Source organism: Euleptes europaea, chromosome 2 (genome assembly GCF_029931775.1).
Source record: "Euleptes europaea isolate rEulEur1 chromosome 2, rEulEur1.hap1, whole genome shotgun sequence".
Classification (NCBI taxonomy): domain Eukaryota; kingdom Metazoa; phylum Chordata; class Lepidosauria; order Squamata; family Sphaerodactylidae; genus Euleptes; species Euleptes europaea.
Genome location: NC_079313.1, coordinates 12,656,831 through 12,683,893, shown reverse-complemented (window position 1 = coordinate 12,683,893; position 27,063 = coordinate 12,656,831). Strand labels below are relative to the sequence as shown.

The following is a 27,063-nucleotide window of genomic DNA, read 5'->3' as shown; positions in this document are numbered from 1 at the left end:
TGAGCAGAGCTTGGACTGCAGTACTGCAGCTTACCCCTCTGTGCCATGGGGCTCTTTGTAAATTACTCCTTTCCTGTAAATTGCTCTTGTCAATTTATCTCAACATGACTTTCTAAACCAGAATGAATGGGAATTGTTGTTTTTTGTGGCTTCCCTATTTCTCTCAGGAAAAAAAAGTTAAATGCCCATCGACCCTGAGAATCCAATAAATTCTGAGCATGTGCTGACGGAGGCAGACAGCCTGCTGCAATCTCTACTGGTGTAAACGCACCTGCAATACCGCTTGCTTTAAATAGCAAAGGAACAGGGAATTCGAGGGTTCAGGACGCTCAGCTAGAGGGGAAACGAGCATAGCGAGCGGAATAAGATCAGTTTTTGAGCGAGGGGCTGTGGCTCAGTGGTAGAGCATCTGCCTGGCATGCAGAAGGTCCCAGGTTCAATCCCCAGCATCTCCAGTTAAAGGGACTAGGCAGGTAGGTGATGTGAAAGACCTCTGCCTGAGACCCTGGAGAGCCGCTGCCAGTCTGAGTCAACAATACTGACTTTGATGGGCCAAGGGTCTGATCCAGTATAAGGCAGCTTCAGGTGTTCATGTGTTCATGAGCATGTTCTGTTTCAGCGTCATGAGCTGCAAAGTTGCTGGATTTTGTGACGTTCTGATTCGATGCACAAATTAGGTCAGTATACAATGCCCAATATATTAGAAACGGAGTATTATTTTTTCCTCCCGAAGGCTCTTCAGTGGCTTGGAATGTAAAATGAGATTCTACAAATGCACTTCAGCCAACTAGGCAGCTCTTTAGGTACACGATGAGTGTGGGAGAACTTTTCATTGAACAACTCGGCAGATCAGATTGAAAATATTTCCCCATTTGGATGCCAACTGTCCTTTTGTTGCTGTTGTTGAAACCCTTGGCAATAGCCACAGCTCAGACAGAGGGCCAGTTAAAACAATACTCTGAGAATACGCAGCCGATATTATGTGCTGGGAAACAAATCTCAGGGGAAAAAGCAAACTCCCCCCCCCCCGAGAGTTCTCAGGAACTGCTGGTAGATATTGAGCAAATTCTGAACTGAGCCTGTCAAGGGTAAACAGTAGGGTTGCCAACATCCAGGGTTGCCAGCCTCAAAGCTAAATATTTCTGAAAGAACAATACTTTAATTAGCTATAAATGTACATCTTTGAACATTTCCCAAAGATCCAGCATACAAATTACATCCACAAATGGTGTTAGCAATTTATCTAACCATAAACCCAAACCTACAAATATCAGTTCTAACTTAGCTCTTCATATCCACAGTTCTAATAGAACTAATTAAAGTATTGTTCTTTTAGAAATATTTAGCTTTGATTAAAGCCATATTTGCTGTTTGCTTTTGATAGTCAACAACAAATAGCAACATGATTATATTGGTTTTGATAACCTCCAGATAGTAGCTGGAGATCTCCAGCTGATAGAGATCAGTTCCCTAGGAGAAAATGGCTGCTTTGGCCACTGGACTCTATGGCATTGAAGACCGTCCCCTCCCTGCCCTCCTCAGGTTCCACCCCAAAAACCTCCCACCAGTGGCAAAGAGGGACCTGGCAACCCTAGGTATCAGGCAAGGGCTCCTCAGCCAGTGAAGGAGCCTGACCTTCTCTCTTCTTGCGCACCTTGACAGACGTGGACGAATGTGCAGACAACATCAACCTCTGCGAAAATGGGCAGTGTCTCAACGCCCCTGGCGGCTACCGTTGCGAGTGCGAAATGGGCTTCAACCCCACAGAGGACAGCAAAGCCTGCCAAGGTAAAGGGAAGTTTTTTCCCCCTGCTGGAGCTTTCTGAGGTCATTTATGCATGAGTACTTGGACTCTCATTCACCCCCTGTCTGACTTGGTTGTTCCTTGGAGTTCTGCATGAGTTTTCTGTCCTTTAGAAATGACCTCGCTGCCAGCCCTCGCAATGTCTGGGTCTTCCCATTCCTCTGTTAACCCGACTCTTCCCTCTCCCCTGAGCTCAGCCCAGCTGAAATCTCCATGCAGAAGGCACAGCACTGGCACAGAAGTTTGGCCTCTCTCACAGCCAATCACAAAGCAGCATGTAAAGAGGCAGGGATTCAAATGCTTCCTGCTTCCTCTGAGCTCTTTCTGAGCAAAAGAAAGGCTTTTTAAAACTGAGGCTTGGATTTCTCCCCCCCCCCCACTCCTTTCAGATTGCTCCATTTGTTGTTGTTGTTGTTTTGTTCTTAAAATGCTTTTTAATGCAGCAGTTGGTTGGGGGGAAGGAATTTTCTCTCACATTGAGTGCTGCAAAGTAAGCCAATTACAAAGCAGCATTTAAAGGGGTGGGACTTAAGCTCGGAGACTCCTGGTGCATAGATTCCCAACAGGAAAGTGTGGGTCCAGCCAGCAATGAACCTCAGGTAAAAAACCCATGCATAAATAACCTGAAATGATGTGACCCTACCCCATTTTGATTTTTGCGGTAAAGGGGGAGAGGGAAGATCATGTTAAAATTATGCCAATATAAGTTCCTAGAATTGCTAGATAACTCCTTCCCCAGCATCTCTCAGTTAAATCTCTGAGCAGGGAAGGAATGTATCTTGACTCTTGAGATCCTGCGTGGTGTAGCGGTTAAGAGCGGTGGACTCTAATCTAGAGAAACAGGTTCGATTCCCCGCTCCTTCACATGAGTGGCAGACTCTAATCTGGTGAACCGGGTTGGTTTCCCCACTCCGACACATGAAGCCTGCTGGGTGACCTTGGACTAGTCACAGTTCTCTCCAAACTCTCTCAGTCCCGCCTACCTCACAAGGTGCCTGTTGTGGGGAGGGGAAGGAGACTGTAAGCCGCTTTGAGACTTCTTAAAGATAGAGAAGACTGGAGGAATAAAAACCAACTCTTCTTCTTCTTCTCTAGCATGCATGCATGTTAATGTGTGTGCATTAATGCTAAGGGGCCAAACAGTACGTAACCTGTCATGCCATGGCTGAAAACAACAGGAGGATCAGGGGGCATGCAGGAATGGCATCACACGACATCGTTTCTGGACAAGAAAATGGAAGTGGCATCAGCACATAGTGCATTGCTCTAGGAATTTTCCAAACCTCTATGATAAAAACCATAGAGATCCAAGGGGATTCATAGAGTGCCGTGCAACGTCACTTCAGGTTTTTTGGCCATTTTCACATTTTTTCATGTGATACTGTTTCCCCCTGCATCCCCCCCGTTGAGTACTGATGGGAGAGACAGGGAGCAGTGGCAAGGAATCCCCCGCCAGAAGGGGGCAAACGGGACCCCTACTAGCATAATATATTCTAAGGTGCTGATAAGGTACCACAAGGCAACTTTGAAAATTCTGAAGCAAAAGGAGACAGTTCCTATCTATGGTAACAGGTAGAAGACTGAGAGAAGACTGAGAGGTGATATGATAACCATCTTCAAGTACTTGAAGGGCTGTCATACAGAGGATGGTGCCGAGTTGTTTTCTATTAACCCAGAAGGTTGGACCAGAACCAGCGGGTTGAAATTAAATCAACAGAGTTTCTGTCTAGACATTAGGAAGAATTTTCGAACAGTTAGAGCTGTTCCTCAGTGGAAGAGGCTTCCTTGGGAGGTGGTGAGCTCTCCTTTGCTGGAGGTTTTTAAGCAGAGGCTAGATGGCCATCTGTCAGCAATCCTGATTCTACGACCTTAGGCAGATCATGAGAGGGAGGGCAGGAAGGTTTGTGTCTGTGTTTGGCTTTCGTGGTCCTTTCTTGCATGCCCAGGGTAGAGCCAATTCCACTTTGGGGTCAGGAAGCAATTTTCCTCCAGGCCAGATTAACCAGGGATCCTGGAGGGTTTATTTTTTTTCACCATCTTCTGGGTGTGTAGTAGGGGTCACTGGGGGTGTGGGGGGGGAGGTAGTTGTGAATTTCCTGCATTGTGCAGGGGGTAAGACTAGATGACCCTAGATGATCAGCTCTATGATTCTGTGATTCTAGGGGGTGTTCAGGTAGGGTTCCTCGACCTGAGAATTGGAGGGTTGCAAAGGGGTCCTCACTTTCGTGGTGGCAGCTCTGCTGTTGTAGACACGGCTCCTCTGAAGCCCCCTTTCTTGCAGATATCGACGAGTGCACCTTCCAGAACATCTGCGTGTTCGGCACCTGCCAGAACCTGCCGGGCATGTTCCGTTGCGCCTGCGATGACGGATACGAGCTGGACAGGAGCGGAGGCAACTGTACAGGTGAGTGAGGACCGCGTAGAGTAGGCGGGATATCTCCGCGCAGGCAGGAGGTGTCGTGTGTCGCAGGTCAGCAGCCGGCTTGTTGTCGTCCCTGGCTAGGCAGCAACAGAGATGGGGGAAGTGCGGGAGGGTGGGCATCAGCCCTACTGGCTGAAAGTTGCAACCTCTCCCTATTTGCTAGGTTGTAAGTTGGAGGGAAGAGAGGCTTTTAAAAAGCCTTTTTAAAATTGCCCACTGTGATTTAAACATTTCGGTTCCAGTTTGGATAGTGATTGGCAGGCTTGAGTAGTAAAGGGCTCCTTCGCAATGTGGCGCGTCTGGGACTAAAGAAAAAACGAAAAGGGAAGAAACTCAACCTAAACTACACAAAGAATTACAAGTTGAGCTAATATTATACAAATTATTATTATAATTTATTATAGAGTGTACATGCATTAAAAACACTAGGCCCAAAACATATTGGCTTCAAATTAAAACTACTAAATATCCCACAACGTTGTATCACTATTTGATGATTTACACATCCATGACCCATTGTAAATATACTATGAGGATCTCTGCGCGTGCCAATTTTAAATGGTGAAAATAACATCGTTCGCTACAATTGACAACGGGCCACAGAACATATAAGATGGTTACTTTTCAACATACCTTTTGTGTATTTTTGGATGTGTTTGTGAAAATATGTATGAATGTATATATGACCACTGAGGAAGGCCAAATGGGCCGAAACGCGACTGGTTTTATATTGGTCATTTGCATTTATTACAAATCGTCAAAGCTTCCAGGACTAAACCCAGAAGTGATGTAAGCACGTCACGCTCGGCTGTGCACGCAGCCACTGCTCCAAGCAGGCTGCTGGATTGGCGGGCAATTGCCCGCCGTTTCCAGCAATCTGGCAACCCTACTTTCATTCCTTCAGACAATCCCCTGTTCCTTTTTAATAATGCGCATGTGCACATTGACGAAACACTGGGGGTTACCGCACTTTGTCTTCCCAGTGATGTATTAAGAGTTTGAAAACGTTATAAAAAACATCGCTTTAAAAGGGTTACCTGTCAGGCTGCTATCTCGGTTTCAGTATTGTTTCTGTGTCTGTGCTGTACTGTCTAGCCTCAAGGTCGACCACACATACCAAGGCCTGGGAATGCTACTCCTGGGAAAGTGTACTCTGTTTATGCGTTGCTGATGCTTTGTAATCTCCCGCCATTTACTGCTTTATATTATCGTTCAGCTAGTGAGACTCTCATAGCTGCCATAATGTAAGCTCCTGACCACGGCTTATAAATGGTTGAAAGACGTCTTCACAGCTAAAGAGGCCAAAGTGCAAACAGTATTTTTTATAATGTTTTCAAACTCTTAATACATCAATGGGAATACATAGAAAGTGCGAACAGTATTTTTTATAACGTTTTCAAACTCTTAATACATCGCTGGGAATACAAGTGCGGTAACCCCCACTGCCAAGAATGCAGGTGTGTAGGTGTGATTGCCTCTGGATATTTGGGGGCCACTCTTTTACGCTCTTTTTAGGCATTCATGACTCACCTAAACACGTCACCAAATGACCAACTGACAAAAAATCTTGAGCCAGCATGGTGTAGTGGTTAAGAGCGGTGGACTCTGATCTGGAGAATCGGGTTTGATTCTCCACTCCTCCATGTGAGCGGCGGAGGCTAATCTGGTGAACTGGATTTGTTTCCCCACTCCTACACATGAAGCCAGCTGGGAGGCCTTGGGCTAGTCACAGCTCTCTTAGAGCTCTCTCAGCCCCACCTACCTCACAGGGTGTCTGTTGTGGGGAGGGAAAGGGAAGGTGATTGTAAGCCAGTTTGAGTCTCCCTTAAGAGGTAGAGAAAGTCAGCATATAAAAAAACAACTCTTCTTCTTTTTCAAATGAGATGAACAAATGTCACAAAGGGTGTGTGTGTCCAATGTGCATTATTTTATCATTGTGCTGATGTCCATTATAATGTGAAGGGGAGGGAAGATGTTCATGAATTTTAAGGCAGCAGCAAAACATACATGTGCAGTGTTCTGAACAAAGTCTGGAAAATAAAATTTTAAAAAAGTTTTTTGAGGGCATCGCTGTGACTTGGGAAACGAGAGCCGGCAATGTAGAACTCCACAATCGGGGTAGAAATTCAATATGGGGATTTTAGAAGCTGTTGATGAAGGATATGTTAGAGAGGAACAATTCACCTCACCCAGATTTTTCCCCTACAGACATCAACGAGTGTGCGGATCCAGTGAACTGCATCAATGGACTTTGTGTCAACACTCCAGGGAGTTATTTGTGCAACTGCCCCCAAGACTTCGAGCTGAACCCCACTGGAGTGGGGTGTGTAGGTAAAAGGGGGGGTTTGGGGAGGGGTGCCTAAAATAGTGGTTCACCCACTAGTGAGGCCAATATTAGAAAAGAAAAAGAGTCCAGTAGCATGTTAGTGACTAATAAAGTCCTTTTATGCAGGGAGGTTTCCCCGTGGACACTCCCACCGACTGCTTCGGGGCTTCCTTTAGATTATGCATGCCTTTTCCGACCATCAGAGGTCACCACACTCTCCCTGCGCGTTTTCCAGATGCTGTTTTAGCCAGAATCTGGAAAACGCGGGCAAAACGCACGGGGAGAGCAAGGCGAACTCTGACGAGCGGATAAGGCATGCGTAATCAAAACGATGCCCTGAAGCAGTCACCAGGAGTGACCACGGGGAAACGTCCCTGCATAAAAGGCCAAATTTCTGGTCGGGTACGACCTTTCATAAGTCACAGCCATACCCTACCAGAAATTTTGTTAGTCTTTAAGGTGCTACTAGACTCTTTCTCTTTTCTACTGCTATGGACAGACTAACACAGCTACCCATCGTGATCTGTCTCCATGGAAGGGCAATATTGGCAGCCTGATACAACCAATCAGGATTGGCTTTGAGAGTCATGGTACATTGGACAAATAGGAGCAAAACCCTGCTGGATCAGACCAAAAGGTCTGCTTACTCGGCTTCCACTTTCTCACAGTGGCCAGCTGTGACGCTTCGGGGAATCCCATGAACAGGACATGAAGGGGACAGCCAGACTCTGGCACTCTGTGGTAGACTGTCTCTGAAAAGGGAGGCTCCATTTGCATGTGTATAAAATGCCGTCAAGTCGCAGCCGACTTACGGCAACCCCAGCAAGGGGCTGTCAAGGGAGTGAGAAGCGGAGGTAGTTTGCCATTGCCTTCCTCTGCAGAGTTTTCCTTGGTGGTCTCCCTTCTGAGTAGTGACCCTGTTTAGCTTCTGAGATCTGATGAGACAGGGCTATACCGTGCCACCTTCCCTCCCCGATTCCATTTAGCTGTAACAAATAATAGCCAGTTGATATAGATGGATCCTTCCTGGATTTGTCTCCTCTGCTCATAGAGCCCTTTCAGACAGCGACTGATATTGCATATTGTTCTACAAGTTAGTTCTGAGTTGCATGAAGAAGTACTTTCCCCCCCTGCCCATCCATTTAGTTACCCACCAATTCTTATATTGTATGAGGGGGAACAAAAAGCTCTCTCTAACCACCTTCTCCACACCGTCCATAATTATATAAACCCGTCTGTTGTCCCTGGGTGCCCTTAGTTCTCTTTTTTTTATAGCATAATTCCTTGCATGTAGAAAACTAGCTTGTCAGGAAGAAATGCTCCTAAAATTAAAAAGTCCCAAACAAGCGTTCTGTTTTTCCCAGTAACTCAGTGGTAGAGGTTTTGCTTTGCCCAAGGTCCCATCATCCTTTAAAAGATCTCATGTCACAAGACCAGAAAAGACCTTTGGGTGCCTATCCCAGAAATCTCAGGCAATCTGCAAGACTGGGCTGGAAGGGCCAATGGTTAAACCTGTCTGAAATGTATTTTGTGACCCATGTTTTCCCTTCTCCCAGACACCCGCGTTGGGAATTGTTTCCTGGATACTCAGGACCGGGGCGATGGCGGAATCTCATGCAGCGTGGAAATCGGAGTGGGGGTCACCCGGGCATCTTGCTGCTGCTCGCTGGGCCGGGCATGGGGTAACCCTTGCGAGCTTTGCCCCCCTGCCAACACCAGTAAGTACAGAGGGTAACTTTGCACGGGGGAATCATGCTGCTGTTGTTGGCCTCTCACCTACTCTGACTGTTTTTGCAAGGAACCTAAGCAGAGTCAAAACGATAATGGCAATCGCCCCTCTCCCCCAAAAAAGATTTCAAGCTGAACCCTGTTGTCCCGTACAGGCAAGCCTTGATCCTGAGCTATCAGCTCCATTGTTTAAAATTGGCTCCCGCTGATCAATCAGCTAAAGTTTCCATGGATTGATGTATGGATTAAACCAATGTTGAGCTTGCATCTGGAAAGCAATCTCTGTACAGTCACTGGCCAATCTGTCCTGGCTCAAGAGAATTCCTTTCTGACCCCCAGATTCTGTGGTGGGCGCCTGAATGTGAGCAAAGCCTATTAAATTCACCCAGCCCCAAAGGCATTTTTATTTATTTATCTATTAGGTTGCAACCTGTGTCATTTGAAAAGGGGAAGGGAAGGACAGGGAGGAAAAGAAAGAAGAAAAAGGAGAGAGGGAAAGGAATGAATAGAAGAAAAAAATCTAGAAGAAACAGAATAAAAGAACAAAAGAAAGAGGCAAAGAGAGGAAACAGAGTTACAGGGGGGAAAGGAAGAGAAAGATGGGCAGACAGACATCTGGCTTTCAATATCTGTTTATCTGGATGGGACTTTAGCCATTAATTTAGAGTGTGTTTAATCTGATCGGCTGCTGTGGCTTTCCTACTCAATGATTGATTGGTAAGGGGTCATATTTTGCTTTTGATAATTGTCCCCCTTTATGAGAATAGCTGTGTCATAATGCAAGTTATACATTCTGTAAGGGAGTGGGGGGAAGGGGAAATGTGTAGAGAGACAACAGGTGAGGGGGGGGGAAAGAAAGGAGCTCCAAATCGGACAGCAGGATCAAGCCCTTTTCTTGGCTCTACTGAGCTGCAGCATTTGGAATCCAACCAGAGAAAACAACGAGAGATCCATCCATGGAGTTTTAGGGCCATTTTCATCACTGAATCGCAACCGTGAGAAGATCCAACTCATACCAGAACCACAATGCAGGAGGAAAGGGGTTAATTCTCTTCCCCCCCCCAGCATCATTTACTGACCTCAAACATCTGACTCCCCCCCCCCCACGTCAGAGCTGCCGTTTCCCCATTGGGGGAGATAAACAAAATATGTATGTTTCCCTCAGTGGGGCAAATAACATTTTGGGGGGGGGGGACTGTTTGAAGTTGGGACAATGGGGGAGGAGGGAAGACCAAAATCCCCCTCTCTCTTTAACGCAGCCCCAATCCTGTTCTGACTGGTCCTCCACCGTGACCATTTTGAGTCCCGTGCCTGAATCTCATCCGGTGTGACCCATTTCATAAAAAGGAAATAGGGAGAGGGGACCCACAAGTTCCACCAGCTGCAGTGGATGTCTGTCGGTAACCAAATTCTCACTTTGCAGCGGAATACAAGACCCTGTGTCCAGGCGGCGAAGGGTTCCGGCCCAACCCCATCACAGTCATTTTGGAAGGTAAGGAAAGCCGAGGAACTCTGGGAAAGGAGCAGCAACCATCCCCAAATGGCCTCACCCATTTAAGATGGAAATCGTGTGGTCTTTTGTGTGACAGGTAACCTCTCCTCATCCCCCTTCCCCTGGGCAGGTTTCTCATTTGGTACAAACTAGACAAGACAACACAATAGAGAACCAGCATGGTGTAGTGGTTAAGAGCGGCGGACTCTAATCTGGAGAACAGGGTTCGATTCCCCGCTGCTCCACACGAAACTTGCTGGGTGACCTCGGGCTAGTCACGGTTCCCTCAGAACTCTCTCAGCCCACGCGGTGACCTCGGGCCGGTCACGGTTCCCTCAGAACTCTCTCAGCCCACTCAGTGACCTCTGGCCGGTCACGGTTCCCTCAGAACTCTCTCAGCCCACGCGGTGACCTCAGGCCGGTCACAGTTCCCTCAGAACTCTCTCAGCCCACTCAGTGACCTCAGGCCGGTCACGGTTCCCTCAGAACTCTCTCAGCCCACGCGGTGACCTCGGGCCGGTCACGGTTCCCTCAGAACTCTCTCAGCCCACGCGGTGACCTCGGGCCGGTCACGGTTCCCTCAGAACTCTCTCAGCCCACGCGGAGGCAGGCAACGGCAAACCACTTCTGAACATCTCTTGCGTCGAAAACCCCTACGGGGTCACCATAAGTTGGCTGTGACTTGACGGCACTTCCCACCGCACAAACGAGACCCTTTTCTCTTCCAGACATCGACGAGTGCCAGGAGCTGCCGGGCCTCTGCCAGGGTGGGAATTGTGTCAATACCTTTGGAAGTTTTCAGTGTGAATGTCCCCTAGGCTACTACCTTAATGAGGACACCCGCATTTGTGAAGGTACTGTGTGGGTGTTTTTTTGAGAAAAGAGCGCACAACGCATTTGTGAAGGTACTGTGTGGGTGGGGTTTGGTTTTTTTTTAGAAAAGAGCGTACGATGTGCTAGCTGCTGTCATTGAGAGAGCTCATAGAATTTCAGGCGCAAGTATTACGTCTGGAGTGTCGAGAGAAAAATAGAAGCAGAATTATTACAACGAAAATTGTGGTTGTGGGTGTTTGAACATTTGAAAATATATAATATTTGCCTTCCAGATGCAGCAAGGAGAAGCTGAATTTCAGTTTCTGGTTTTTTAAAAAATGTTTTGGTGGGAAAAGGGTTTTTTTAATTATTTGTGGATTGTAGCCACTTTTGAAGTTCCTGTATGCAGGAGAGAGGGGTTGTCTAAAATTCTCCTGATCTAAATTTCTCTATGGCCATTGATGCATGGCTGTTTCCTCGCGGTCACCCAGCAGACCACTTCAGGGCTTTGCTTTGATTACCCTTGCATTTTCTGACCGTCAGAAGTCGCCTCGCTCTCCCCACGCATTTCCGTGTGTTTCCCCCGTGATTTCTGGATGCTGGCTAAACACAAATCCAGAAGATGTGGGCAAAATGTGCGGAAATGGCGGGGAAAGAGCGAGGCGACCTCTGAGGGTTGGAAAATGCAAGCGTAATCCAAGCACAGCCCCGAAGTAGTCCGCTGGGTGACCACGAGGAAACAGCCAGGCATCACTGGCCTTTGTCTCGTGGAATCCCGAACTACATGCTCCTGTTTTTGTGTTCAGCCCTATGGACTAGAAATCCTGCATTGTTCCACATTTGAATTTCGTGCATAACCGCACACACATACATTGTTTGCTGCCAACATTCTGTTCGTTTGCATCTTTGCTCCCTGTTACATTACTGATGTGCATTAATTAAACACTACTGAGGAGCAACTCCAATACGTGCATACAATTCTACCAAGACACTTTTCAGGTGGCACATCAGGAGCATGAGAAAGGCAAGGAAACAAACATGAACACATGAAGCTTCCTTATACTGAATCAGAGCCTTGGTCTATTAAAGTCTGTATTTTCTACTCAGACGGGTGGCAGCTCTCCAGGGTCTCAGGCAGCCTAGTCCGTTTAACTGGAGATGCCGGGGATTGAACCTGGCACCTTCTGCCTGCCAAGCAGATGCTCTACAAACTGAGCCACAGAGGGAACGTATTCTTTCATAATTTTTGCAACCTGACACATTTTGCATGCATCTTCATCAGAGGGAATCTGATAAACTGGGAAAAAACCACAATATAATAATATAAATATATTTAAACATGATTTAAAATATCTAATTACGTCTTAATCCTGAGAAAATTAAATAAACAACACTGCATACTATGAATTGCAAATTTGCAAAGAAATCGCATTTGAAAATTAACATTAATTAGTACTGGCCTTTCAGGGTCTTTTCAGTAGCGTCCCCATGCACACCCTGTTTCCTCGCCTTCGTTTTGCCTTGGTGCTCCCCCCCCGCCACACCCGCTTTGCCCCTTCTTCTCTTCACATCATGAGCACATCAGAACACTGGGTGAAAAGTTTGGACCAGAAATTATAATTTTCTTCCCGGCTTGGAAAGCAAGCACAAAATGTAGCCTACTGGCTTGGTTGTCTTGAGAAATGATGAGTTGGTGCTAACCAGGGAGCCACTGGCCATTTATGCAGGCCTGTTTCCCCGTGGTCACCCTTGCCGACTTCTCCTGTGCTTCATTTTGATTATGCATGCCTCTCCCAACTGTCAGAAATCGCCTCGCTCTCCCTGTGCATTTTGTCCACGTTTTCCGGATTCTCGCTAAAACAGCATCTGGAAAACACGGGCAAAATGCGAGGGGAGAGCGAGGTGACCTCTGACAGTCAGGAAAGGCATGGATAATCAAAACGAAGCACCGGAGCAGTCGGCGAGGGTGACCGTGGGGAAACAGGCCTGCATATATGGCCGCTGACTCTGAATGTGCAAGGGAGAGCATGAACACAAAGGCTCTTTCCCAGTGCTCCAAACCATGTCTTGGAAGACTGGGGATGTTAAATTAGGTGTGGCTTTCCCTCTCGGGGCTGAGAGATCTCTCCTTGCATGGCACATGCGGGCCGCCGATCAAGACATGCTGGGGTAACCTTCTTGCTTTTCGCACACACCCTCCAGATATTGACGAGTGCTCAGCGCACATCGGAATCTGCGGCCCTGGGACCTGCTACAACACCTTGGGGAACTACACCTGTGTCTGCCCTCCGGAATACATGCAAGTGAACGGAGGGAACAACTGTATGGGTAAGGAGCAAGGGGCTACGAACCTAAAAGTGTTGAGCATCTGAACATTAAGAAAAGCCCTGCTGGATCGGACCTCAGGTTAGGATTGCCAACCTCCAGGTAGTAGCTGGAGATCTCATGCTATTACAACTGATCTCCAGCTGATAGAGATCAGTTCACCTGGAGAAAATAGCCACTATGACAATTGGACTCTATGGCATTGAAGTCCCTCCCCAAACCCCGCCCTCCACAAGCTCTGCCCTAAAACCTCCCACCGATGGTGAAGAAGGACCTGGCAACCCTACCTCAGTTCCATTTAGTGCAGCATCTCGGTTCCCAAAGTAGCCAAACACATGCCGCTGAGAAGCCCTCAAACAAAATGGGATGACTCCTCTGTTCCCTCCCTCCCAAAAAATCCCCCAGGTATCATAGAATCATAGGATCATAGAATAGAACCATAGAATCATAGAGTTGGAAGGGACCACCAGGGTCATCTAGTCCAAACCCCTGCACAATGCAGGAAATTCACAACTACCTCCCCCCGCACCCCCAGTGACCCTCACTACATGCCCAGAAGATGGCCAAGATGCCCTCCCTCTCATCATCTGCTTAAGGTTATAGAATCAGCATTGCTGACAGATGGCCATCTAACCTCTTCTTAAAAACCTCCAGGGAAGGACCTTCTGGGGCAACAGAAAACAGCTGGCTTTCTATCTGAAATTTTCTTTCTTAGCTAGGCCAGCATTTCAGGAGTAGAATCTTCCAGGAAGCCCACAACTCGGGCGTGAAGGCAATAGTGATTCAGAGGTAGACTGCTCCTGTTCATGGGGGTCACATTTAGCTATAGCAGCTCACTTATATTTTATTTGTTTAGTTGAGAGATTTATAATCTGCCTTTCTGCTTTTCACAAGGGGGTTTGGGTGGATGGGACCCAAGGCAGTTTATATGCCTTTTGTCAGGTCTAAAGTTGTGAGCTTGGATATTGGACAGTAACTGGATTTTTAGGAACGACGACAGTCTCTTCTGGTATCACCAGCAAGAGAACAGTTGCTATGGCTATTCAGTGATTTTAAAGTTGGCTACTGAATGAACAGCCTTGATAGCCAGACCAGCTTGGGCTCATTAAAGGTTGAAAGGTAAGGAGAGTTGGCCCTGGTTAATACTTGGATGGGAGACCATCAAGGAAGTCCAGGGATGCTATGCAGAGGAAGGCAAACCACCTCCTTTCCTCTTGGAGAGCCAGCGTGGTGTAGTGGTTAAAAGCGGTGGTTTGGAGTGGTGGACTCTAATCTGGAGAACTGGGTTTGATTCCCCACTCCTCCACATGAGTGGCGGAGGCTAATCTGGTGAACTGGATTTGTTTCCCCACTCCTACACACGAAGCCAACTGGGTGACCTTGGGCTAGTCACAGCTCTCTCAGCCCCACCTACCTCACAGGGTGTCTGTTGTGGGGAGGGGAAGGGAAGGTGATTGTAAGCCGGTTTGATTCTTCCTTTAGTGGTAGAAAAAGTCGACATATAAAAACCAACTCTTCTTCTCTTCTTCTAACTGGCCTTCCTTTTGCTTCTTTTCCTGCAAGATGTGGCTAGTCACAGTTCTCTTAAGAGCTCTCCCAGCCCCACGTACCTCACAGAGTGTCTGTTCTGGGGTGGGAGAGGTGATTGTAAGCCTGTTTGATTCTTCCTTAAGTGGTAGAGAAAGTTGGCATATAAAAACCTTCTTCATCTTCTTCTTCCATCTCTTGCCTTGAAAACCCCTTGAGGGGTCAACTTAAGTCAGTTGTGGCTTGGTGTCAATTAATTATTATGATCGCTGAATTAAGGGTTCTTGATAAGATTCTTTTTCTTGTAACAGTTGGGATGAAGGGGGGCTTTGGCCAGGGGTGCAAATTCTTTCAATATCATTCTGTGGGAAAGGGAAAATATGTACCCTTTGTTGCAGAATTTTGTAGTATTTGCAGAATCCTCTCCTCTGCTCAGCGAGCAGAGGTAAGACATGTCATCGTCCCCTTCCCCCTGGTGACCTGACAGGCTGAGACATCTTTTCCCGTTTCTTCCGAGTGGCTCCGGGGAGAAACTTCAGCATTTGCTTGCCCTTTCAGACATGAGGAAGAGTCTCTGCTACCGCAACTTCAACGACACCTGCGAGAATGAGCTCTCGTTCAACATGACCAAGAAGATGTGCTGTTGCTCCTACAATATTGGGAAGGCGTGGAACAAACCTTGCGAGCCCTGCCCCACCCCCGCCAGCCGTAAGTGAGCCGCCGCCATGGGCCCTGTGAGGGGAGGGGGGGCTTGCGGTCTCTGAATCCTCCTAAGTCGCTTTGCAAGAGCTGAGCTTCTTTACGCTAAGATCGCCTTGCAAGACCTCCTCTCCTCTGCCAGCTGTTTGCGTTAAACTGTATAGTCATAGAGTGCACACTAAGATGTTTGTTCCTAAACCTGAGTTGCTGGCCAGCTCACACCTCAGGTCTTGCAAGGAGAATATCTCCTGCCACTGTGAGTGGCATAGTCAAGCCATTAGTTCAAACCCTCCCTTAGAGCTGTTTCATATTTTTATTTGTTTTGCTAGCGTGGTGTAGTGTTTAAGATCAGCTGACTCTAATCTGGTGAACCAGGTTTGATTCCCCACTCCTCCATATGAGCAGCTGAGGCTAATCTGGTGAACCGGGTTGGTTTCCCCACTCCTACACATGAAGCCAGCTGGGTGACCTCAGGCTAGTCACAGTTCTCTCAGAACTCTCTCAGCCCCAACTACCTCACAAGGTGTGTGTTGTGGAGAAAGGAAGGGAAGGCAAATGTAAGCCGGTTTGATTCTCCTTAAAAAAAGGTAGAGAAAGTTGGCTTATAAAAACCAAGTCATCTTCTACTACTGGCTTTTTAGTATGCTTTTCAGGATAATTTCAACCTCCATGTCCATTTGCATTTGTGTGATCATCCGTTTAAATATTTTATTGTTGTAAACCTCCTCTTGATTTTTTTCTTTGGGAATACTGTATATAAATGAAATAAATAAAATTGGAACTCCGTTGCCAAATTAAAATGCTTTGTACTTCTGCAGCAGATATGAGTTTAAACTTGAATATAGTTGTAGCTTAGATAACAGGTTCGGGTTTGACATCTTTTTTCTTTTCTTTACTGTCCAAATTGAATTAGGTGTATGACAAATGACAGATGGAATACTTTTACTATGTTATGTCATGTATTGTTTATTGTTACGTATTCCTTATGCAATTGTTTATTGAGCTAAGAAAATAAAGCATAATAAATTACATTTTTTTAAAAAGGTGCTCTGTGCTTAACCAAGGTTGCTAGGCAGCTGACGCCTCAGGTATTACAAGGAGAATATCTCCTGCCACACTTGAGTGGTGCTGAGCAATCGATAGCTGTCCCTTTACTCTTGCAGCTGAGTACCAGATCCTGTGTGGCAACCAAGCGCCTGGATTCATCATCGATATCCATACTGGAAAACCAATTGGTAAGTGAACCCCCAAACGCCAGTCTTCTTTCCTGCCCCTCCCCTGGTAAGTGGAGAAATTAGCATTAGTAATGAGACAGGAATCCCAGATCTCTGTTCAGTCCAGGAGAATGTATAGTCTTGAGTTTCATTATTATTTTTAATTCAGCAATGTAAATGTCAAACGCAAGTAAATGACATTAGCAGGCATGATTGGATTAGGTGTGATATGCAGAGGTGCAATAGGCTTGGAGAAATTAGCATTGGTAATGAGACAGGAATCCCAGATCACTGTTCAATCCAGGAGAATGCATAGTCTTGAGTATCATTATTAGTTGTAATTCAGCAATGTAAATGTCAAAAGCGAGTAAATGACATTAGCAGGTGTGATATGCAGAGGGGTAGTAGGTGTGGAGAAATTAGCATTGGTAATTAGCATTAGTAGTTGGTACTCCCCAATGCTAATTTCTCCACGCCTACTACCCCTCTGCATATCACGCCTAATCCAGTCATGCCTGCTAATGTCACTTACTTGCTTTTGACATTTACATTGCCATTGTGTGTCTAATTCACTCTTCTCTGCTTAAGGATAGATGGACTCACATTCTAGCTGTGTCTGAAGAAGTGAGCCATGGCTCATGAAAGCTCACACCCTGCCAGAAATTTTGTTAGTCCTTAAGGTGCTACTGGACTCTTGCTCTTTTCTACTGCCGCAGGATATTGCACTTATTAACTGAGAGAGCTTGAAAAGGGGGCCTAGTGAATGAATTGAGCAAGAGAGGTCCTGCAATGGCTGGTTTGACTACCCTGGCCTGGGGAAGTCTCCAAAGTAGCAAGACAGAATCATAGAATAGAATCATAGAGTTGGAAGGGTCCAGACAGGCCATCTAGTCCAACCCCCACCCCCCGCTTAATGCAGGTTCAACTAGAGCATCTCTGACAAGTGTTTGTCCAGCCTCTGCTTAAAGACTGCCAGTGAGGGGGAGCTCGCCACCTCCCTAGGAAGCCAATTCCCCTGTTGAACAACTCTTTCTTAAAAATAAAAATAAAAAATCCCTAATATCCAGCTGGTACCTTTCCATCCGCAATTTAAACCCATTGTTGCGAGTCCTATCCTCTGCTGCCAACAGGAACAGCTCCCTGCCCTCCTCTAAGTGACAGCCCTTCAAATACTTAGAGCAGTCATGTCCCCACTCAACCTCCTCTTCTCCATTCTAAACTCTCCAGACTAGAATCATAGAATCATTGAGTTGGACGGGACCACCAGGGTCATCTAGTCCGACCACCTGCGCAATGCAGGACAACTAACTCTTGGTCACTAATTTCAGGACTTAATTATTCAGGACAACTAACTCCCCCCCACACCCCCAGTGACCCACACTCCATGCCCAGAAGATGGCCAACATGCCCTCCCTCTCATGATCTGCCTAAGGTCATAGAATCAGCATTGCTGACAGATGGCCATCTAGCCTCTTCTTAAAAACCTCCAGGGAAGGAGAGCTTACCACCTCCCAAGGAAGCCTCTTCCACTGAGGAACCGCTCTACCTGTTAGAAAATTCTTCCTAATGTCTAGACAGAAACTCTTTTGATTTAATTTCAACCCGTTGCTTCTGGTCCGACCTTCTTGAGCAACAGAAAACAACTCGGCACCCTCCTCCATATGACAGCCCTTCAAGTACTTGAAGATGGTTATCACATCCCCTCTCAGTCTTCTCCTCTTCAGGCTAAACATACCCAGCTCCTTCAACCTTTCCTCACAGGACTTGGTCTCCAGACCCCTCGCCATCTTTGTTGCCCTCCTCTGGACACATTCTGGACTAAACCTCCTTTTCTCCAGATGTGGGATCAGAAATGATGGGGGTCTAAGGGGGGGGGGAAACACCTTCCACCCTGTGAACCAGCTAGACACGTCATCAGAGCCCCTTCTCTGAGCTGTTTGCACCTTTGGAGGTTAGGGTGTGAGTCTTCCAGGAAAAGGACCTTTACAGTTGTGGCCCCAGCAAGGTTCTCCCAGAGCCATTTTTATTGTTTGGCCGGGGGGTGGGGGGTGGCACCAGGCAAAGTCTGACCTACGGGGGCTGAGTTGTTTACTTTGTTTCCCAATGCCAGACCTGCCGCCACCAGAAATTTTGCCACTCGTTGTCATACGTGCTTCAGAGCCAACGTTGCCATTTTAATCTGAATCGCCATTTGACAAGAGAATATCGATGTGGAGTCTCTGAATTCTGAGCCCTCTTAGATGCTTGTCAGGGCAAAGAGATGCCAGGCTATATTTATATTCCCCCCCCCAAAAAAAAAAAACATGGGGATTGGTGAGGTTGAGAAGGTTCTATGGTTTTACCCTGCCTCCTCCACGACTTTGGTGGGGGTCCGGAAATTCCCCCCAGTTCCTAACTTCCTGTCTTTCTGCAGATATTGACGAATGCAGTGAGATCCCGGCAATCTGCACCAACGGGGTTTGCATCAACCAGATCGGCAGCTTCCGTTGCGAGTGCCCCATCGGATTCAGTTACAACAACATTCTGCTTATCTGCGAAGGTAGCACTGAGGGCAAAAGGGGGCAGTTGGTTCGGGGGGGAGGCGAGTGCGAAATAGGTACAGCAGTGCTGCGGTTAGCAAAGGTAGCACCAGAGGTGAGTTTCCTGGAATGAAGAAACCTGAGGGCTTATACCAGTTATACCAGGGGTGTCAAACATAAGGCCCGCTGGCTGGATCCGGTCCCATGAGAGCTCTTATCCGGCCCGCGAGCCAGCCATGGCACCCATCGCCCCTGCTCTCGATCTGGGCTGGCTTTATTCTATTATATTTTTTATCTTGAGCCTGCGTGCTGTTTTTTGGTTTGTTATGTTGCCCATTGGTCAGCATAGGGATTTTCTTATTTCATTAGTGATTGTTCTACACTACAGCACACCTCCCAGTGCCTGGCTGGTTTTCCTGGCCATGGTTCTCTTGGTCTGCTGCTTGTTCCCACTCCTACACATGAAGCCAGCTGGGTGACCTTGGGCCAGTCACCTCTCTCAGCCCCACCTACCTCACAGGGTGTCTGTTGTGGGGAGGGGAAGGGAAGGCGATTGTAAGCCAGTTTGGTTCTTCCTTAAGTGGTAAAGAAAGCCGGCATATAAAAACTAACTCCTCCTTCTTCTTCTCATGGTCCTGCCTTTAACGTCACCCTTGTTATGTGACATCAGTGCCTCATGATCCAATTCAGCGGGTCCCAGTTGGCCCCTGACAGACCATTGCTTGAGATCATTTCAGGAAAACGTTGAAGGAGTATCAATGAAATGGTGGGCGATTTCAATGTGCTAAATAAAAACTTTATGGGTGATTTTCACCCATCTTCAAATTTAAGCCTATTAGAACAGTCTCGGCCTCACAATGAACTACCTTTGAAAGACCCGACTCTCTTTATCAGAAGTACAATTCCCAGAGGTCTCCGTTTGGGAGCCAGAAGGGTTGAAACAGTTGACAGCATGGGTTAAAATTCTAGCACCGGCATGCCCTAACCGACCAAGCAGTGTTGATTTGTCAGACGAATATCGAATCTTAAGTCCATGAGAACGCGAGGCCAGTAAAGTAAGCTGACATGCAGCTCTATCTCTCTCCCCGCCTCCCTTCAGACATTGATGAGTGCAGCAGTGGAGAAAACCTCTGTCAACGCAACGCCGATTGCCTGAACATCCCAGGCAGTTACAGGTGCGAATGCTCCTCTGGATACAAGCTGTCGCCTAGCGGAGCATGTGTAGGTAAGATTGGAGATATTCTGTTGTGTCCCAGAGCCCAAGGGCTCTTGCTAGGCAGTCAGTAGCCCCGAGGGATGACCGTAGACTCCAGGGCTTTGCCCTCAGCCAATGCTTCAAGCACATCTGTGAGAGAGCCAATGTGGTATAAATGTGGTTAAAAGCAGTGGTTTGGAGCAGTGGACTCTAATCTGGAGAACCGGGTTTGATTCCCCACTCCTCCACATGAGCAGCGGACGCTAATCTGGTGAACCGGGTTGGTTTCCCCACTCCTACCCATGAAGCCAGCTGGGTGGCCTTGTGCTAGTCCCAGTTCTCATAAAGCTCTCTCAGCTCCACCTACCTCACAGGGTGTCTGTTGTGGGGAGGGGAAGGGAAGGAGATTGTAAGCCAGTTTGGTTCTTCCTTAAGTGGTAAAGAAAGTCAGCATATAAAAACCAACTCTTCTTCTTCTTCTGTATTCATTTTATAAATTCTTTGATAAACTGGACTTTGAGCCAGCGCAGACAGCAATTCTGGAACAATAACAGAATGAAACAGGGAAATCCATTCATTCCTACCGACACATAAAATGTAGCTCAGGTTAGGGTCACACAGGCAAACGTGACCATATATTTCCCATCTCTGCAGAAGCCGTATTAGCTGTCATTGTATAGTGGTTGGAGGAGGTGGATGTTGTTTCTCTGCTTGGGCAAAAGCTCTCAGTCGTAGATGGTCTAGGTGACCCTGCCTCGATTTTCTTCTTCCTGCCCTTCTTGGATCTCCTGCTTCAAACTGTCACAGTCTCAGTTGCCACAGTCTCAGTTGCCACATCTGTAAAATGGGTATAATTTTTAGACATCTCATAAGAACTATGAAGATGTCAACCCAGTGTGCAGCTGCTGTAAAAAAGGCAAATTCCATGCTGGCCATAATTAGACGAGGAATTGAGAATAAAATTGCTGCTATCATACTGCCCTTGTACAGATCTATGGTGAGACCACACCTGGAATACTGTGTACAGTTCTGGTCACCACACCTAAAAAAGGGATATTGCAGAGCTTGAGAAGGTGCAGAAAAGAGCAACCAAAATGATCAGGGGGGCTAGAGCAAGTGCCCTATGAGGAGCAGTTAAAATTTTTAGGGCTGTTTAGCTGGGAAAGAGGGTGGTAAAGGGGAGACATGATAGAGGTCTATAAAATTATGCATTGTTTGGAGAGAGTGGACAGGGAGAAGCTTGATGGGCCCTGATCTGATCCAGTATGGCTTTTCTAATGTACTTATGTTCTTATAACCCAAATGTGGTCCTGGACAGTGGTGCCTTCCCCAAGGAGTAGGATGTCACGAGACGGTTTCCCAGAGTTCTCTCTGCTTTTCAGAGGACGGTTCACACCACTTCCTGCTTTCATTTGTCTGGGTTTTTGTTTGCTTCTCCCCCTTTCTTCTAGGCCGTAATGAATGCCAAGAGATCCCCAACGTCTGCAGTCATGGGGACTGTGTTGACACAGAAGGAAGCTACCTCTGCATCTGCTACAATGGGTTTAAGGCCACCGGAGACCTGACCATGTGCATGGGTGAGTAAGTGTCTGGGGGGAGGGAGTGTGAGACTCCAGCACCTCGTTGCATTTCTCTCATAAGGAACTTTACTCCAGACATCATCACGAGTTAAAAAGTTTTATTTAAGAAAGTCAGCGAGTTCAGTAGGTCCATTGAGATATAAGGCTAGAATGCAGACATGGAGAAACACCAGTACATTTAAAGGGTACATACAATAGGATTGATTAGTTTCAGGACATAATACAAAAGGGCCGAGTTGAGGCAGAGTTGTCTTGATGGCTTAGGTATAAGGAAACAATACAGAAGGTAACAGCCGGTAACTACTCACTGACAAAACCATTCATGAAACTAATGCGTGAAATAGCTAGGTGATGGCCAGGGCTCCCAGGCATTGTTCCGCGGGGCCTGGTAACACACTAACGATTAGCCGGGCAGGTCTCCATTGAGCTGTAGATGCCGGGGGGGATGGGCAGAGGCAGAAAGCCAGGAAGCCTTAGCTGACATTTCCCCTCCCCAAAGACCCCTCCCCCGGATCTCTCGGTCTGATGGGATAATTACGGTGGAATTCAGCTATCAGGGTGGGGGCATTCACATGTACAGCGGACACCCATTCGTCATGGCTAGAGTTCAGTTGTTTCCAGCGCACGAGGTATTCCAGCTGGCCTCTCCGTGCCCTGGAATCTAAGACCTTAGAGATTTCGAAATGCTGTTCCCCTTGAACCATGATTGGGGTTGCCGCAGCGGGTTCGGGGTGCCATTCGGGGGCCGGCACAAAAGGTTTCAACAAACTCACGTGGAACACTGGGTGTACCCCCTGTAAGGTTTTAGGAAGATCCAACTCTACGGTGACCTCATTGATAACCCGAGAGCTTGGGAACGGTCCCACATACTTTTGACACAGTTTCTTACACGGACGTAAGGACCTGAGATTTTTTGTGGAGAGATAAACCTTTTCCCCGACCCTAAGGTCCCATTGGAGCGTTCTGTGTTTATCCGCCTGCGCTTTGTACCTTTCCTTCGCCTGTTCCAACTGCTTCACTAACCGGGGCCAAGTATTCCTTACTGTGTTAGCCCACGCAGCCACTTCCGGGGGGTCCCCCCCCCAGCGGGGAATCAACTGCACCCAAGGGATCGAATTCCATTCCATAAACCGCCTTGAACGGACTCAAGCCTGTAGCTGAGTGTACCAAATTGTTGTACGTATACTCAGCCAGCGGTAGTAGGTCAACCCAATTGTCTTGGTGGTAGTTCACAAAACAACGTTAAGTAGCATTCCACCACCGCATTCACCCTTTCTGTCTGACCATCAGTCTGCGGGTGATAGGCCGACGATAAACCCTGTGGTACTCCAACCAATCCTAGGAACGCTTTCCAAAATTTAGACACGAACACTGACCCCCTGTCACTCACAATCTTCCGTGGAAACCCAGGTAGACGGAAGATCTGGTGTACAAACAGGCGAGCCAATTTGTGGGCTGAGGGCATCCCCTCGCATGGTATGAAGTGGACTTGCTTAGAGAAGAGGTCCATGACTACCCAAAGAACCGACTTCCCCTGACTAAGCGGGAGGTCAGTGATGAAGTCCATTCTGATCACCCGCCAGGGCGTCCCCGGAGTCTCTAGGGGCTTTAACAATCTGAGGGACTTCCCCATCAGGCGTTTATTAGTAGCACACACCGGGCAAGATTTAATTAATTTATCTATGTCCTGGCGCATCCCCGGCCACCAGAAACGTCGTCTCACCAGGTGCAAAGTCTTTACGAACCCAAAATGCCCCCCCCCCGTCTTGGAACTGTGGATCCATTCCAACACATCACGCCGCAGTTTCTGGGGGACATAGGTCTTATCCTTAAGAGGTGCTTCGTCCTCTCCCACCTGGGAAGGGAGGGATTCATTCCCCCGCTCCTCTTGAAGAGCCCCAACCCACCTTCCTTGCACAGTTTCGGGAAGATCCCCCAGGACTGCCAGGGATCGGGGGTAAGGTCCGCCTCGTCCTGTGAGGGGACCGGGTCCGGCAGAGTTGCCGCCGCCCGGGCTTGGGCTCTGGTCAGCATCCCTGCGCTTGCCCCTCCCAAGACCAAGCCTAGGTTCTCCGGGGTAAAGAGGGATCTTATCGGCCGCTCAACCTTGCAGTCGTACTGCAGCATCCAGGACAGCCCGACTGCCAGACTATTCTCCCTCCCCGGTACATGTTTGATTGTAAAGCGGAACTTGGAGAAGAAGTCCGCCCAGCGGAGCTGTTTGGCCAACAGCTTCCTCTGCCCCAAAATCGCCTCCAGATTCCGGTGGTCTCTCCAGACCTCAAAAGGTTCAGCTGCCCCCTCCAGGAACAGGCGCCAGATCGTGAGGGCATGCTTGATTGCCATGGTCTCTTTCTTCCCAATGGGCCAGTTAAGTTCGGGGCCCAAGAACCTCTTGGAAAAATATGCGCAGGGTCGGAGTATCCCTTGAGCATCCCCCTGAAGGAGCGCGCCCCCCATGGCCTTTTCCGAGGCATCTACCTGAAGGGTGAATGGACTCGAACAGTCAGGGTGGGCGAGAACGGGTTCGGAGGTAAAACGCCCTTTCAGAACCTCGAATGCTGCCTGGCAACGATCATCCCAAGGCACTTGATAATGAGCAGCAGTAGCCGCCTGCCCCTTGCCTTTCGTCTTAAGCAGGTCCGTAATGGGCAGGGCAACCTTGGCAAAGTCCGGGATGAAATTGCGGTAAAAATTAGCGAACCCCAAGAACTGTTGGACCTGCTTGCGAGTCCTGGGGAGTTCCCATTCCCGGACCACCCGGACCTTCTCGGGGTCCATGATCAAACCTTCAGGGGACACAACATACCCAAGAAAAGACAGTTGGTTCTGGTTGAAAGCACACTTCAAATGTTTAGCATACAAATGGTGCTCTCGCAAGTGGCGCAAGACTTCCCTCACCAACTCCCGGTGTTCATCCGGGTCCCTGGAGTAGATCAGGATGTCATCAAGATAAACTATTACTCCCTTAAACAATAAGTCGTGTAAAATCTCATTGATAAGTTGCATGAAGCACGACGGGGCCCCCAACAATCCGAATGGCATGACCATAAATTCGAACAAACCATAGCAACATGAGAAAGCGGTCTTTGCCTCATCCCCCTCCTTAATCCAAACCCGGTAGTAAGCTTCCGCCAGGTCAAGTTTAGAAAACACCCTGCCCTCTTGGAGTTGACTAAGGAGATCGGGGATGAGAGGAATAGGGTAAGCATTAGTCTCAGTAATAGCACTGAGTCCCCTATAGTCCACCCACAATCTGAGATCCGAGGTCCCCTTCTTCTTCACAAAGAAGCAGGGCGACGAAAATGCAGCCTTGGACGACCGTATGAATCCCCGGTCTAAGTTCTTGTCGTGGAACTCCCGCAGGACAACCTTCTCCTGGGGTCTCATGGGATAGACCCAGGCTTTGGACGGCTTAATGTCCTTTGTCAGTTTGATAGCACAGTCCGTTGTGCGGTGAGGGGGCAGCAAATCACAGTCCTTCCCCTCGAATACGTCCGCAAAGTCTATATACTCGGGGGGCAGCGTTGTCGCCTCAACCGTCACGGCGTCCCCCCCTTCTCCTCCAGGCAAGCTCTCCCTACAGTGTCTTTCGCATTGGGGAGCTCCAAACACCACCCGTCTCATTTCCCAGTCGATGCTAGGGTTGTGTCCCGCCAACCAGTTGCTACCCAGAAGTACTGGGTAAGAAACCTTAGATACCACCGTAAAGTGGATCTGCTCCCAGTGGTCTCCCACCCCCAACACCACCTTGCGGGAGCGCAAATGGACGGAACCCCCCTGCAGTTCACTCCCATCCATTTGATGGAAATGTAAAGGTTGTTCTAGTTCTCTAGTCCCGACCCTCAGACGGTCTATTACTTCCTTAGCTATCAAAGTCCGGGAGCAACCAGAGTCCAGGATTGCGACAACAGCAACTGGCTCCCCTCCCAGGGGTTCCGTAATACAACGGGCAGTAAAAGGGTGTCTCCCTGGTCACTCACCCTGTCCAGGACCGTATTGGAGTCATTTGAGGTAGCCTTCCGTGCCGGTACTTTCACAGAAGGCTCACCCCGTTTTTTGCCGGCGATGAGTCCCTGGACAAACAGCGCTGGTCGTGGTCGCACAAAGTAGGCTCCGGGTCTGCATGTAGGGCGGCCACCCCGCGTCAGCAGGTCATCCCCTCCATACTCCTCTGCTCCGGGATCCGAGCCGGGGTAGATCCATGTCCCTGGGGCGTTCTGGTCTCAGGCGATTCCGTCAATCCATTGTGGCAACTCTCTACGAAGTGGCCCATCTTGCCGCACTTTAGACAGGCTCCCTCCTTAAAGCGGCGCGCTTTCTCCTTGGAGAATCCCCCGCGGCTCTTCCCTTCCCACCGAGGTTCCGCCACGGTGGCTCCCTTGAAGGGGACTCGGAGGGACTGGATCCGTTGAAATGACACCTTCAGGTCCCAGGCGGGGAATCGTGGATCGTGCGGACATCCTACTCCTTAACTATTTACTAGTACAAAAATAATAAAGAAGAGGGATTCTAGCCTACTGTGAGACTCCAGCACCTCGTTGCATTTCTCTCATAAGGAACTTTACTCCAGACATAATCGCGAGTTAAAAAGTTTTATTTAAGTAGGTCCACTGAGACATAAGGCTAGAATGCAGACATGGGGAAACACCAGTACATTTAAAGGGTACATACAATAGGATTGATTAGTTTCAGGACATAATACAAAAGGGCCGAGTTGAGACAGAGTGGTCTTGATGGCTTAGGTATAAGGAAACAATACAGAAGGTAACAGCCGGTAACTACTCACTGACAAAACCATTCATGAAACTAATGCGTGAAATAGCTAGGTGATGGCCAGGGCTCCCAGGCATTGTTCCGCGGGGCCTGGTAACACACTAACGATTAGCCGGGCAGGTCTCCATTGGGCTGTAGATGCCCGGGGGGGGGGGTTGGGCAGAGGCAGGAAGCCGGGAGGAAGCAGTGCCGATTTAATTTAATTTAAGGGTGTATATACTATCTTCCTACTTGGGGAAAAATCTGACCATTTGTTTAGTGGTTAGAGTGTCACACAAGGATCTGGGAGGCTCCGGTTCAAATCCCTGCTTTTCTTGGAAGCTTGCTGAGTGACCAGGGTCACCAGCCTCCAGGTGGTCTGCTAAATATGAAGAAAACAGCACAAAAGCTCAATATATAACCTATTATATACAAAGTAATATACAAACATCACATAAGGCATTCTAGGCACAATTCTACAAAAGACACACCAGTTATACAGTCAAAAACAAGACATGCAGAATCCAGGAGCAGATAGCCCATCAAAGGTCCATCAGTACACGTAAACCAAGATTCTTTAACAATGTCCAAAGACTTCCAAGTACTGCCCGAACCAATCTATCTTCTGTCAAACTGATGTGGTAGCAGGACAGGAGACGCACCT

The 27,063-nt window shown here is 48.0% G+C and overlaps 1 protein-coding gene across 1 annotated transcript in view; it reads left to right on the top strand.

Annotated features, from left to right (window-relative positions):
* Positions 1-27,063, top strand: part of FBN3 (fibrillin 3) — a 183,004-nt gene that overhangs the window by 130,973 nt on the left and 24,968 nt on the right. Inside the window, exons 33-44 of the mRNA XM_056867588.1 lie at positions 1,663-1,788; positions 4,086-4,208; positions 6,435-6,557; positions 8,109-8,270; positions 9,704-9,772; positions 10,501-10,626; positions 12,788-12,913; positions 14,996-15,145; positions 16,300-16,371; positions 18,764-18,889; positions 19,969-20,094; positions 21,516-21,641. Coding sequence (XP_056723566.1) covers positions 1,663-1,788; positions 4,086-4,208; positions 6,435-6,557; positions 8,109-8,270; positions 9,704-9,772; positions 10,501-10,626; positions 12,788-12,913; positions 14,996-15,145; positions 16,300-16,371; positions 18,764-18,889; positions 19,969-20,094; positions 21,516-21,641 — 1,455 coding nt within the window. The remainder of the gene's footprint in view (positions 1-1,662; positions 1,789-4,085; positions 4,209-6,434; positions 6,558-8,108; positions 8,271-9,703; positions 9,773-10,500; positions 10,627-12,787; positions 12,914-14,995; positions 15,146-16,299; positions 16,372-18,763; positions 18,890-19,968; positions 20,095-21,515; positions 21,642-27,063) is intronic.